General features: G+C 48.0%; 1 protein-coding gene across 1 annotated transcript in view; it reads right to left on the bottom strand.

Annotated features, from left to right (window-relative positions):
* The window catches only part of ralgapa2 (Ral GTPase activating protein catalytic subunit alpha 2), a 127751-nt gene that overhangs the window by 40941 nt on the left and 71810 nt on the right, over positions 1-15000 (bottom strand). The window contains 6 exon segments of the mRNA XM_062523250.1: positions 1-51; positions 4696-4851; positions 6463-6586; positions 7853-7924; positions 8867-9716; positions 11915-12098. The exon segment at positions 1-51 is cut by the window's left edge and continues 108 nt beyond it. Of these exon segments, the coding sequence (XP_062379234.1) occupies positions 1-51; positions 4696-4851; positions 6463-6586; positions 7853-7924; positions 8867-9716; positions 11915-12098 (1437 nt within the window).

Below are 15000 nucleotides of genomic sequence, written 5' to 3'. Positions count from 1 at the left end.
GGTATGCTCCGACCATACAATGTGGACCTCGTCGTTTCCCAGGTGACGAAGCTGCCAGAAATGAAATGGTAAACAAATCAAACTTGATGCCAGAACAACGGGAAGAACAACAAAAGATCTCACTCTTACTGACTTATTCTTTTGACTGACACTTTTATCAAAAGCAACTTACACACATGAATTATTACAATGGCCAGAGTCTCCCCAGAGCAACACGGCTTTAATTAAGTGACCTTGCTTAAAGGAACAACTTTGCAGGCTAGTGTATTGCTAACCCTAGCTCCTTAGCCACTGTTCTACCTCTGCTCCTAAGATGTATTTCATGGCTAAATCTTTCTTCTAGATGCACACCGCTGGATAATCTTCAAGGTGGGTTGTGGAGCATGTGGCATTGCTGCGAGTCGGCCCAAATCACACACACACACACACACACACACACACACACACACGTTATACATGAATGCATAATGAATCTGATTCTCGGAGGCCATTTATAGCATTTTCCATTCTCAGCGAAAAAATGAGTTTCAGAGGATTACAAAAGCGACAAATGAAAACTCCGGTTGGGTATCCAGAAGTCAATCATCTCGGCCCAATTGACTTTCCCAGCCAGGCACCAAATTGCTGCATGTTCAGCTTTTTATTTTAGATAGAGAAAAATAATGACAAAAAAGAAACACATGCATATATAGGAAATGAGTGCTTAATGATTTTTTTCCCCTGTGTGGGTGTGTGTTTATTTTTTGCTGTTGTTATATGCTTATTTTTCTAGATCAACACCACTGGAAGATGGCCGACAAAACACCTCCAAGCGAAAGATGTCAAAGAACCCGAAGGACTACGGAGACTCGGGGAGCTCGTACTCGACAAGGGGACAAAACATCTGCCAACACACGGAGGCTTAATGAGCCATTAACTGAAGCATGCCCTTTCGAACCCCCCCTCACCCCCTCCTCCTCTCTCTCTACCGACCCCCCACACCCCCCAAAAAATGCAATTAGTGCATTCTCTCACAAGCCCTTAATTATGCTAATAGACTAGTCTTAGCAAACCCGTAACAAGCCTGTGGAACCTGTTGGAGGCGATCCTCTGCACACGCTGCTGGTCTCATTGGTTACTGGAGGGGGACGGAGGGGTCGTGGCAGGACTAACAAGCTTACGCACGCCACCCCCCCGCTAACAGCAATTAGCAGTGTTTAAATGGGAACCATTGCATTGTGGCCCCAACACACAAATAGCAACGCTCTGTATCTGTGTATGTGTGTGTGTGTGTGTGTGTGTGTATCTGTGTGTGGATTGGGCTTTGTTTTTAGAGCAGTCTCTTGTAATGCCTAATGTTATTGGGGAATTCACTGGCGCACACACGCACACATACACACAGATTTATGTATGGTGCATGGCATTGGCCAGTTTGTGTGTGTGTGTGTGTGTGTGTGTGTGTGTGTGTGTGTGTGTGTGTGTGTGGCATTGGCCATAAGCAGTAGAATGAATGGCCTTAGTCACATTAGCCTCATGTTAACCCTTTCACCAGGTCATCTCCCCCTGAAACACACACACACACACACACACACACACACACACACACACACACACACACACACACACACACACACACACACACACACACACACACACACAGGGTACTACACCCAAGACCACATCCCTAGGAGCGCTCCGTTGTAAAACCAGCTCTTTTCTTTATGGCTGGCTGACACGGGTAGGTTAAGGGTGGTGACACTGGAGCCTAGAGGGATGTATATGCTGCACATGCATGCATGTGTGTGTGTGTGTGTGTGTGTGTGTGTGTGTGTGTGTGTGTCCCTGACTGACACACTGGACACCCCCCCCCCCCCCTGTTGGCTGTAAATGCATTAGCGTGGCGTCCAGCTGCTCCTCTCTGGCCCTCCAGCTCTCAGGGCCATTCAGGAATCCAGCGCTCTTTCTCTCTCTCTCTCCCTCCCTCTCTTTCTCCCTCTCTCTCTCCCCCTCTGTCCCCCCTGTCTTTCTGTGTCTCTCGCATTCGCTCTCTCTCCCTTTCACTTCGTCTTTCTCCCTCTCTTTCTCTCTCTCTCCCTCACTCCCTCTCTCTCTCCCTCTCTCTCCCTCTGTCCCCCCTGTCTTTCTGTGTCTCTCTCTCTATTTTTCTCCCCTCCCTCCCATTCTCCCTCGCTCTCTCTCCCCCTCTCTCTCACTCTCTCTCTCTGTCTCTCGCTTTCACTCTCTCTCCCTTTCACTCGCTCTGTCTCTCTTTCTCTCCCTCCCTCTCTCTCTGTCTCTCTCTTTGTCTCTCTCTCTCTCTCCCCCTCCCTCCTCTTTTCATCCCCCCATCCCCTCGGTCCTTCCCTTTCTCTTCCATTTCAGATGTATTGCATGGCCCAATGCTGGAGGTGGCCACCAGTGCACCTCTCACTGGATCTTCTCCAAGGTGGGCTGCAGAGCATGTGGCATTGCTACGAGTCAGACCAAAACACACATGTTACATTTGAATGCATAATGAATCTGATTCTCTCTCTCTCTCTCTCTCTCTCTCTCTCTCTCTCTCTCTCTCTCTCTCTTCCTCCCCCTCTCCCTCCCTCTCTCACTCTCTCCTTCCCTCTCTCCCTCCTCCCTTTCATCCCCCATACTCCTACTCTTTCTCCTCAATTTTAGATTCTCGTTTTCGCTGAGGGCCCTTTCTGTTTTCAGACATTCTGAGTGCGTGTGTCTGTGTGTGTGTGTGTGTGTGTGTGTGTGTGTGTGTGTGTGTGTGTGTGTGTACATACACCAACATGTGCAATTTCACATCCATACACAAACACACATTATTATTAGGCACAAATACACACACACACACACACGCACTCTCTCACACACACACACACACACACACACACACGCTCACACACGCTCACACACGCTCACACACACACACACACACACACACACACACACACACACACACACACACGGCTGCTCTTTGCCCATCTCCACGTGCCCTCGGGCAGGAGGTAGAGGAGACTGAAAGTTGCATTTGTAAATTGAAGGAGAAACTTCCTGCCTGGGTCTGGCTGATAAAGCCCTGCACCTCCTCCTCCTCCCCATTCCCCTACAAACACCCAGCGCAGCCCAGCACAGACCCCCCCCCCCCCCCCCCACTCCCACCATTACCCAGCGCAGCCCAGCACAGCCCCCCCCCCCCCCCCCCCCCACAATGACTGGAGGCAAAATGACTGGGGAGGGGGGGTTGTTAGGGGCGGCATAGCAATTCCAGGGGCCTGTGAGCCTCGGAGGCCAAATGAGAGCATCTGAGCTGACGGCACACTCTCTCCCCAGGCCTCGGCTGCGCCCCCTCAGCACCTCAGATGAGCTCGCCTAAGTAATATCCATGGCTACCACACAGAGAGAGAGAGAGAGGTGGAGAGAGAGAGAGAGAGGGGTAGAGAGAGAGAGAGAGAGAGAGAGAGAGAGAGAGAGAGAGAGAGGGGGGGGGGGGGAAAGAGGGGGAGAAAGGGGGAGAGAAAGGGAAGGAGAGAGGGAGGGAGAAAGAGGGGGAGAGAGAGACAAAGAGGTGGAGATAGAGAGCAGGAAAGAGAGAGAGAGAGGGAACGAGAATGGGAGAGAGAGGAAGGGAGGGAGAGAGAAAGAGAGAAAGAAGTGAGAGGGGGAGAGAGGGGGAGAGAGAAAGAGACTGAGGAATGGAGGGATGGAGGGAGGGAGGGATGTGGGTACTCATATTTAAGAGGTTATGGAGGACACATCCAGCTGCATCTCCTTCCTCTCCCTCCGCTCCTGTCTATCTATTGGTCCGTCCGCCTGCCTGTCTGCCTGCCCCCTCCCCTCTGGTCCTCTCAGCAGGCCGCGGCATGATAGGATTGGTAGGCCTGGCCCCGGTGCCTCTCGTCTCGGCGGGCGCACCTCCTCTCCGCCCGTCTCCGCTCCTAGCGTCGATCGCCTCCCGCCGGCACGGCGCGGAATTCGATGGCAGCGTCCCGCTGGCATCCGGCCGGCCCCTCGGCCCCGGCGGGGAGAGCTAATGGGCAAATCCGCCGGCCGGTCACAGCGCTGGCGGCCCCCTCCCCGCCTCCGCGCCCTCCCTTTTGTAAATTCGGGCCATTACCGCCGCGGCACACACCCACTGCTCGCTTCGGCTCCTCTGCCATTTAGTCAGCGAGGGGAGAGGACGCTCGTCCTAATCCACCGCATGACCGCGGCGACACAGCCGCCCAGAGACTCGCCGCGCCCGCGCCCACACCACCACCGCCGCCACCGCCGCGCTCCTTCAGCTCCGTCAGCCTACAGCGCTATGCCGCTCTCGCCCTCATTCATTACCCTAGCCTGCCCAACCTTAATGCGCGATGGCCAAATCAATGCAAAGCGCTTTGCGCGCTTAAGTTCCAGACACCTACCTTTGGCGATCATGCTATCTTATGGCACAGAGCAGTTAAGAGAGAGAGAGAGTGAATAAGTCTGTGAAGATATGAACGAAATAAGGAAATGAAAGATTTCTGAGGACGGACGGACCGATGGGTGAGAGAGCGACAGCTAGACACAGACAGAGGCAGACAGACAGACAGGTCAGGCAGACAGACAGACAGGTAGGGGAGTCAGGAGACGACGAACACAAGACACCAATCAGAGAGAGAGAGAGAGAGAGAGAGAGAGAGAGAGAGAGAGAGAGAGGAGAGAGAGAGAGAGAGAGAGAAAGAGAGGAGGAACCTTTTTGGTGAGCGAGTCCTCGCTGTCCGACGGCATGCGGGTGGAGACGTGGAAGATGACCTCCACGTTGGAGGTAGCGTAGTAGGGCGCCGTCTGACCCGTGCTGCCGTTCCGCTGGAGGCCCCCCATGAAACCGCAGTGCGTCGCCAGGTCCACCTACGGAACATCAACATATAGGAGTTTCCTCAAAACCACCTACGGAACATCAACATATAGGAGTTTCCTCAAAACCACCTACGGAACATCCACATATAGGAGTTTCCTCAAAACCACCTACGGAACATCCACATATAGGAGTTTCATCAAAACCACCTACGGAACATCAACATATAGGAGTTTCCTCAAAACCACCTACGGAACATCAACATATAGGAGCTTCCTCAAAACCACCTACGGAACATCAACATATAGGAGTTTCCTCAAAACCACCTAAGGAACATCAACATATAGGAGTTTCCTCAAAACCACCAACGGAACATCAACATATAGGAGCTTCCTCAAAACCACCTACGGAACATCAACATATAGGAGTTTCCTCAAAACCACCTACGGAACATCAACATATAGGAGCTTCCTCAAAACCACCTACGGAACATCAACATATAGGAGTTTCCTAAAAACCACCTACGGAACATCAACATACCTGTAATTTCCCGACTATTAGCCGCGGATTATACATGGATTTTGCTAAATTTCTTCAACTATGAGGATAATACAACTATGAGGATAAAACACTGTCCTGCGGCTTATACACAATGCGGCTTATATGCGGGAAATTACTGTATTGGTCTTTCATCAAAACCACCTACGGACAATCGAAATATAGCAGCAGGTGCATCCTTTCAACTGCATAAACAAATATGTGCATTCTGGTGACACAGAAAATAACGTTGAGCTAATGGTAACTTGGAGACAAATACATATAAAAAGTTTACATTTTGTAGAGCATTACGCTTCGCTGCATTGTTTTTGCTGCTTTTTCATCCAGAAACCCTCTAAGAACATATTAAAAGGGTCTATAGGCAAACGCCCAACGGAAGCACAATATTTACACACATTCTAAAACGGATAATTCCAGTCCTTCATTAGAACTGGCTGGATCACGTTTGATGCTGGTATAAAATCCAACGCAAACATACACCTTGAACGTATTTTGTTCTATAATACTGCTCTACCACAACTTCATACATAAGCTAGAGTAGATGCGTCTTGGCGTTGCTTGGCAACCATTCAGATAGAGGAAATATATTTCTTGGCGGAAGAATGAATATCCAAGGATAACTCGTTACATTGCCAGATGTGCAGTAACTGTTTTAGCTTGAGTCCGTACGTTCCACTGATTTTAGAACTGTGAGAACCGCTGCGCGTCATGCCTAACAAAGCCCCTTAGCTGTTCTAGAATCAGTGGAACCTACTGTATGGCTTCTCGGGGGTTATTGCTTAATGCACTCTTGTGGATGTTGTAGATGACTACAGTGTTGAGTACGTGCAAACTATCACACTAGGCCAGAAATAAGTGCGCTCAACTTCACGTAAAAGATAAGGATTTGGGTGCGTAGACAAGGAAATACTGGATGAAACAAAAGAGTAAACACACTCTCAAGCTATAACTCATTGATTTAATATGAAAACATGTCAAGACAGACATGTTTCGGCTTATGCCGTCTTCAGTGTCTTGATTAATTAAATGAGTTACAGCTTAAGAGTGTGTTTGCTTTTTGTTTTTTACATACTGTCACACAAAAAATCAATGACTGAATTCAGTACCTCCCAACCCAGTCCAGACACAAAGTCCTCGTACGCCTGGCTGCCCTCGTTATTGGACAGTATGGAGCACTTGTCCTCTTGTCCTTCGCCGATGTAGAAGACGGCAATCTTGTGCGTCTCTCGACTGAAAGCACAAGCACAAACACACACCGTCCATGTCATGACATGTCAACTCGTCCTTCCCCCGCTACACACAGCCAGTTTAGTGCTTCCATTCAATTCTTTGTAGTGAAATCTATGGAGTATGGAATCGCAAAAAGGAAAACATCCAACTGCCACAGATAACCCCGATCGAACATTCCTAGTGCGGTATTGGCTAATGGGCCTTGGGGACAAGTGAGTGGAATGTGAGCGATTTGGGCACGTGAGAGCATCCCCCTCCACACACACACTCACACACACACACACACACACACACACACACACACACACACACCAAGGAGCAGGGGGAAGACATGTCTAGAAGTCCATTGTGGCCGTTGCCACGGCTGCATGTAGTTGTGGTGGTGAGGTGTTCGGTATGTTCTGGCAGCGGTTACTATGCGCCGAGTCGGCATGTGGGTCTGGGGGGGCCGGGGTGAGGGGATGAGGGGTGGGGGTGAAGGGGGGTGGCGGCCCAATCCAGCGGGCATTCTTAAATAAGCCTGGTAATTAGCCGCTTGGAGTGCCTATTGATCACTGTGTACCAAAGAGGAGGGTAGCTGTGATCAGACGGTGATGGGCAGGATTAAAAATGTGGAGGAGTGAGGGAGGGGTGTGTGTGTGTGTGTGTGTGTGTGTGTGTGTGTGTGTGCATGTGTGTGCATGTGTGTGTGTGTGTGTGTGTGTGTGTTCACCCTAGAGTGGTCAAAGAGCAGGTTTTAAGACAAGCTCGCTTAAATAGGGCTCTTTCCAGCTTTGAAGCTCATAGTCACATCCTGCATTAGTGGCACAGCATGAACGTCACATTTTATAGGTTACCGGTGCCCTTTCCATTTCATTATTATCATTACTATCGGATTTTTCATTCAAACAATATTCGTTCCACAGAGTCATAATAATTTCCAAATACCAAATCAAATCAGTGTGCTATCCACTGCAACATATTCCTCGAACCTATTTAAAAGTGCAAACAGCAATTTGCAAAAAACAGGTGACCTCCTGTTCCAAGTTGGCCAAAACAATAGAGACTGCAAAGCATACTGGGTAATAATCACGTAGGGTGAAGTCACAGAGCGCTCGCTCCTGATGCTTGCGGTGGCTGCAGGAAACCCAGTTGCTGTTAAAGACAGTACAGTAAACGCAATCCATAGAGCGGGTGCGGGAGACATTTTTGAGGAAATTGCATGTGGCACACAAAACCCTCTTGAAACCCGGCCAATTTTACAGAAGCGCAGGAGTGGAAACTTACCACTGCCTTGAATCCAAATTCTTAAGTTCCCTTAAGAGCTTGGAGTTCTTCTTCAGGAGATGAAAGCTTTTCCTGTAAAAATGAAAGGAGAACCAAACAGAGTTCAAATTTACAAAAAAAAAGAATATCTTTATAATCCAGCTCTTTACTGTTTAAACCAGATCCCTGCATATCGCCTTTGTGATTTCACCGAGACGTTGCAACCTGGAGCCAACCTTATCTGACAGATTTTTTTTTGATCAGATAATGCATTTCCAGAGAGACCAAATAAGTAAACAAAAAGCTCAGGCCCCGCTTTGAAAGGTCTTGGGGGCTGCCGAATTCCAGCTGTCTACTTTGAGAGTGAACAATTACTTTAACAGTGGTAGCTGTCCACAGAAACAAGACGCTGGCACCTGTTGACAGGTGGTCTCACACCTCCTTCAAAGGGTGTGCTCCTCTCATTAGAGAAACGGAAAACATGCCAAACTGGACCTGAGTGAAACCAGTGGGACACTCAGATCCTGCCGAGACCAGATTAGAAGTCGGGCCCTGCCAAGCCTCTCTGAAATGAAAGATCTCAACAAGAGGTGAGGAAAAACGGTCGATACGGCTCAACCAAAATCACGCAGGAATGGCGTGAAAAAAGGCGGAACTTGTACCAACAGGGGACAAATAACCACTGATGGGGAAGACAGCGGGTAGCCAGACCCAATTAATACCACTACCCCCTCTCTAACTCAGAAATGTAATTTGGGCATCCTATCACAACCTTGCATCTATCTCTCCAATGTGAAAACAGACATATTTTTCACATTGTAATACAAATGTCCTTAAACTTAATAATCAACTGACAAAATCTAAATGAATAAATCTATATACGGCAATGATCAAGTTCCCTGATCCTTTCTGTAAGTCCACAATGAACTGTAATTATCCCCAGAAAGCTAATGGATAGTTTAATCACAGAAAACGCTTCTGGCAGGAACAAAACTCTTGTCTGGTCTTTCGTTTCAGAGAATTGTTTATCAGTACCTGCGGTCCCAGGAGTTCATGCCAAGGTCATTCAGTAGCAATCTGCAGAAATAAAAGGGAGCTTTGGGCTCCTGGTACGTAGGCTCTTTCTGACGAGCAGCTTTGATGCTGGGATCTCCACATGTTCTTCTGGCCAGCTCCTCGTCCTCCTGTAGCGTCTGCTGCTGAATAGCCTCCATGATGGAAGCCTCTTGCTCCAGGTTCATGCCGAGGGGCGAGGGGGCAGGCTGGGTGAGCTTCAGCCGAGGCTGGGGCAGGCACTCGGGGCTGCTGAGGCCAAGCTCCTCCAGGAGCTGGTCCAACACGTCCACGCCTTCATCCTCATCATCATCATCCTCCTCATCCCCCATCTCAGACGCCCACGGCGAAGGCTCGCCCTGCGAGGTCTGTTTTGTGGGAAGCGGAGCAGAGATGTTGGCGTGGTCGGCAGGATCATCTCCGCCGCCACCGTGTGGGACGTGTCCCTCAAAAGTTCGGTAGAGGACCCCACCGTCCCAAGAGTACTTTCCTGATATGTCTCGCACAATGACACGGACTTCAGAAGAGGGTGCAGAGTGGTCCCTTGGGTGACTGTTGATGCCAGGCACTGCGGACGAGCCTTCAGAGGGTATCTGTAGGTATGACACTAACGTGCTGTCGTTGAAAACAAAGAGCTGCAGGTTGGGGCTCTTGAAAACCTCGGAGGACAGTTCGGAGGATTCCACGTAGGGGTTGTCATGGTTTTCATTGATGAGGCTGTGTAATAGTGCAGGGCCACCGCTGAGCGGATGGTGGCCCAAGTGGTTCACAAGGTGCGTCATGATCATTCGGGCAGTCAGCGGGATCAGCTCCATGTTCCGCCTCTTCTTCTCTGAAACGGAACGGAAATGGGGAAAAGATTGAGCGCACCAAAACCACAAGAAAGAGACATGTCTGATGACTTAGTCAATGCAAGGCATTTTTGCTGCTATTCAAACACGGCAGCAAGACTCTATAAAAGGGAACACTGTCCATATCTAGATTTTTTTTTTTTTCAAAACCATTTAGAGGACACAGGAGAGACATGAGAAGGGAGGTGGGCTAATTACCCAGGGGTCCAGAGCAGAACATAATTCCACTCTCTCCATCAACACCCCCCCCCCCACACACACACACACACCCACACCCACACCCACACAGCTCCCCCCCTCCTCTGCCTCCCCCTGTATAGACATGTTTGTCTAGTTCTTCCACTCTTTTAAAGGTTCGTATGTGAGCTCTTACTCCATCATTATTACCCATAACCCCCCCCCCCCCCCATTTCACACCATGCTAAGCTCACAGCCCCTTTATGGGCCACCTCTAATCACACGAGACACCTTTGAAAGAGGGCCATTCAGGCTCCACAATGGGACAAAACTACCCAAAGGATCCGCGGCCTAATGAGTGTTGCATCTCTGCGGCGGCCATGAATAGAGTTCTGCAGCACTTACTGAATTAGAGTTATGTAAATGCTCACGACTGGCCTAAGTGAAAGGGACACCGTTATTATTCTCCATCATATTAAGACGGGAGAGACGGGGGGGAAAAAAAGGGAGAACGTGTGACGACGCTCACATTTTGACACTGCTATCAATGCCATCATGTTCCTCAAAGAGGGGGAAAAAGGGAGCTCTTCAGAAGGATGGAGGAGGTGCATTAGCTATGCTTGGAGGTCCTTTGAAGTGATTTAATCAATATGTGTCATGGCAAAGGCATACTGCTTTTAAAGCTGTTCCATTGTCCATGAGGCTCGGAGGAAAAGCCAAGGAACATTTTTTGCTGTATTAAAACAAAACAAAACAAAAAAAGACATGGAACAGTGTGCTGCACTGCCATTATGACAGATCCAAAAGCAAAGTTTCTACTATCTAAAAAACACACTCACAAAAAAAACAACACACTCCTGAAAAATATAAACTACGTGCAAATGGAAACAGAGTAGGGAACTTCAAAGACCAGGCCAGATCATGATGATGTCATGTAATGGATTGACAAGGTCAAATAAGGCCATTTAAAAAAAAAAAAAAAAAAATGCATTTTTTTAATAATTGGCATAAATGGGCTGTCTGAGTGGAAAGGGACAACTAATGCACGCCATTTTAAAGATTCCATTCCATTTGAAATAGTGTTTTTTTTTTCTGTGGTTGCTTTTTGTGTGCTTTTAATGGTACACTGGCAAATTAGCAAGCGAGTAACTCAATTCCCATGTATCAAGCAGTGTTTCTAAGGGACATTGGACCGGGGAGGGAGGGAGACATGTGAAGTCAAATGTGTGCTGGTAAGTACAGGTCAGGCTCTTTCACAAAGCACAAACAACTCACACATGCAAACACAGTGCACACACACTCATTCTCATATGTTAATTTCATATTAATGCAAGTACAGCAAACACATCACAAATAAGGGCAAAACATGACAAAAAAAAGATGCAATGGGCAATGGCACACAACAGTGTTTTGTCAGCATATTCAGAGCATAGCTACAGAGAGTACACACACTATTCATGCTTATACAAAGCTGGCCCACTGAGTCCCCTTGCTATATACACTATACAAGCTCACCCATGTCACCAGAATCAGAATTAGAATCAGCTTTATTGGCCAGGTTTACGTAAACAAACAATAAATGTGACTCTGCTCTCAAAGTGCAACACTCAACAAATAACATGAAAAGAATAACAATACAGAACATACAATTCCAGTCAGCAGCAACCTGCTGAGCAAAAGCTGCCACTGAGCTACATGTCTGGACACACTCTGCACACACTAATGACACACACACACACACACACACACACACACACACACACACACACACACACACACACACACACACACACACACACACACACACACACACACACACACACACACACACACACACACACACACACACACACACACACACACACACACACACACACACACACACACACACACACACACACACACTTCCATCTTACACATGCACTCATACACTCTTTTACACAAATGTACACACACACCAATGCCCATACCCCCCCCACACACACACACACACGCTTCGTACCTTCAGCCACGGTGAGCAGATTGCCGAAGTCTCCGGCGGCGGAGTGCGGTGGCGGGGCGTCCGTGCTCCTCACCTGCCCCAGCGAGAGGAAGGGGTCGTAGTCCGTGGACAGGTCCGCCAGGCTCAGGAGGTAGTGGCTCTGCTGGGTGTGAAGATTGGACCCCGACACACAGCAGTGGAGCACCTGTTAGACAGAGGCAAAAACAGAGCCACTCAGTATTGGGGTTCAGGTTGCATTCAGGTTGCTTTCACACTAGGTCCGTTTAGCTGGACCGGACCCGAGTGCGGTTACTCCTACCGTAGTTGGTCTCTGTTCACATTACATGTTTGTCTGCGCACCCGGGTCCGTTTGCGTCATAAGCACCATGCTTCTAGACACGAACTTCCAGAATTCTGTTTACAAATATCACTTGGCAACACAGCAGAAGGAGGTGCAATAAGGAAGACAAAGGTAGAGATTCTTTAGATTCTTTAGAACCTTTGCTTAGCAACCTGCTCCAGGGTTCTAGCGAACCGGACCCCAGAACATCCTCTTCAAGCAGACCCGGGTCCGCACCCGAGTTCGGTACGGTTGTGTTCACATTATCAAAGACAACCGAACCATCGGACCAAACGAACCCGGGTCCAGTCCAGGGGACCTAGTGTGAATGCGCCCACAGTGTTGAGTGTGTAGCGAAGGGAGAGGGCAGTGACACACCCAGGTCTCTAGGCTACTAAACCTGCAGCTTGACCACAACACTAGAGAGCCAGGCTTCTTGGTACAGTATGGCAATCAGAGTGCATACTCAACTGTACTGAAGGCACTCTGTCAGAGAGTGTAATTAGCAATTAGTATTAGAAGACAAGGCAAGGCAAGTTTATTTATATACAGTAGCACATTTCATATACAGGGGTAATTCAATGTGCTTTAGAAATGGTTACAGTTCAGGGCCTTTTCTTACAACTTCTAATTTAAAAAAAAACGCCTGAAGGACATGTTCAACTGAATGGGAATATTCCACAAAAGATGACTCATTAGTGATTTTGTTTTTGACGATAAAAAGGCTTGGCTGTTGACTGGCTGGCTGTGTGTCCCTGATCTATAGCACTAAGAAGGCATCTCCTCTCCTGTGTGTTTTTACATGGAGGAGAGACCACAGGGAGGAGTGATGCAGAGTAAGTGGAGTACTCCGAAAGAAAATGGGATACCGTTCCATGTATCCCAGTTCCGCACGCAAAAACACGCAACTGCATTAGAAACTGAATAGTATGCTAATAGAACATTATTGCTGGTAACCGGGATACTAGAATTCATCATGTACACCAGGTTTTTCTGTGTTCGTGTAAACACCATATCCTGAATGCGATCAACATCAGGATAAGCCTCATAACCGGGATACTGAAGTGCATGTACTGTAAACACAGTCATTGACTGCTGTGAAAAAGGTCTGTCGGAGTATTCCATGGAAGAAAGACACCACAGCGAGGGCTGATTCAGAGTTAGTGAGTCTCACATGGCTACTCTCAAGGCTCCTTCAACTGCTCTTCTGAGAATTTATTAAACCCTTTCCAAGACTGCACCAGCTCTGCCTAAGCACATGAAGAGCTCATGAATATGCCATCCCAGAGAGATCCGTCGGTAGGCTGGGTAAACCCTGCCTGATCTGCCGGCGACTTGGATTTCACCCTGCAGCTCAGGCTGGAAACCTGCACATCTATCTATCCTGCTTCCTGTCCACATCTTCTGGGTCCAATCTCAAACTAGTTTATCCAAAAGGTGCACCCGGATTGTTGGTCTGATTGGTTGAAGGACTATCCAAACACATACGGAGTCATTTGAACTATGCCCATTGATCACGCCTCTTGTGCTGTAGAAATAAAGCTCAGAGTCCCCAGACTAAAGTTCAATCTTAAAAGATTGAACTTAGCATGGTGATAGCCAAACTAATATATCGGTTGAGCTATGCCTGATACAGCACCTGAGAACAATACCAGCCGGAGGAGGAACAAGATGTCAACTAGTCGTCCAGTTAACGTAGGAATCTCCATCCTCCAGATCTATTGGCTGAGCTAGGCCTGATTCAGAACCTGAGGACAATACCAGCCTGACAAGGAACATGATGTCAGCTACTGTAATTTCCTGTGTATTAGCCACATTGTGTATAAGCCGCAGGACAGTATTTTATGCAAGTTAAAAGAAACAAAACCATATTAATGCCATATTAACTGCCCGGCGTATTAACCTCATAGCTGTAGACATTTTGCAAAAATCAATGTATAAACTGCGGCTAGTAGTTGGGAAATAACGGTTAGTTATCCAGTTTACGTAGGAATCTCCATTCTGCATTGTGCATTTATATGCCTATGCAGTTCAACTGGGTCATGCCCAAAGCAGGCCAAACGCTGGAGGAAGTGGCCGGATCTACTGGCAGAGGTGTGGAGCCTTTATGGGCACATAATCAGCCTCAGCTGTGATGGACGTGGATACTGACGCTCGAAGCACATGGCATCACTTCCACTTGTTGGGTTGGATTAGATTTAAGTGACCAAACAAGTAGGTTCTACATAATTTAGTTAAGGCTTTATCCACTTTATAGCTGTAACAAAAACATGTACTGTATCTCTGTGCATACGTTTCCCATGTTTGACAATGCATCACTTAGAAGTAAACACGTTCTTAAAGGTATACTATGCAGGATTGGCGATTTCATCGCCGGTTTCGCTTTCACTTTTCGTTTTCGCTCGTTTTATGCTTGCATATGTCTCTGCAGAGCTTCCCCTACAGCTTTAGTGTGTATTTTTTACAAAACTCCTCTATCGGTCAGTCTGCCGTGCCTTTTCATGAGACTTTACATGGCACTTCCTGGAGTAGAGCATGGGTGCGTGCCCGAGGTCTCCTGAAGTTGCAAGTGTGGTTCTACTGCTACAGACCACTAGGACGGCCGAAAAAAACACCGTTCGACCGGTAATGACTCATTTAATCATATATAACAGTATGGAACGAATCGATTAACTGAAAAACGTTGCATAGTATACCTTTAAATGCCCCAGATCGAGTGAACTCTGTGAACTCTGTGAACTGAATGGGGGCAATGGGGGCATGTGCA

Source organism: Sardina pilchardus, chromosome 20 (assembly GCF_963854185.1).
Source record: "Sardina pilchardus chromosome 20, fSarPil1.1, whole genome shotgun sequence".
Classification (NCBI taxonomy): Eukaryota; Metazoa; Chordata; class Actinopteri; order Clupeiformes; family Clupeidae; genus Sardina; species Sardina pilchardus.
Note: the sequence above shows the minus strand (reverse complement) of the source record. Positions and strands in the feature narration are given on the sequence as shown.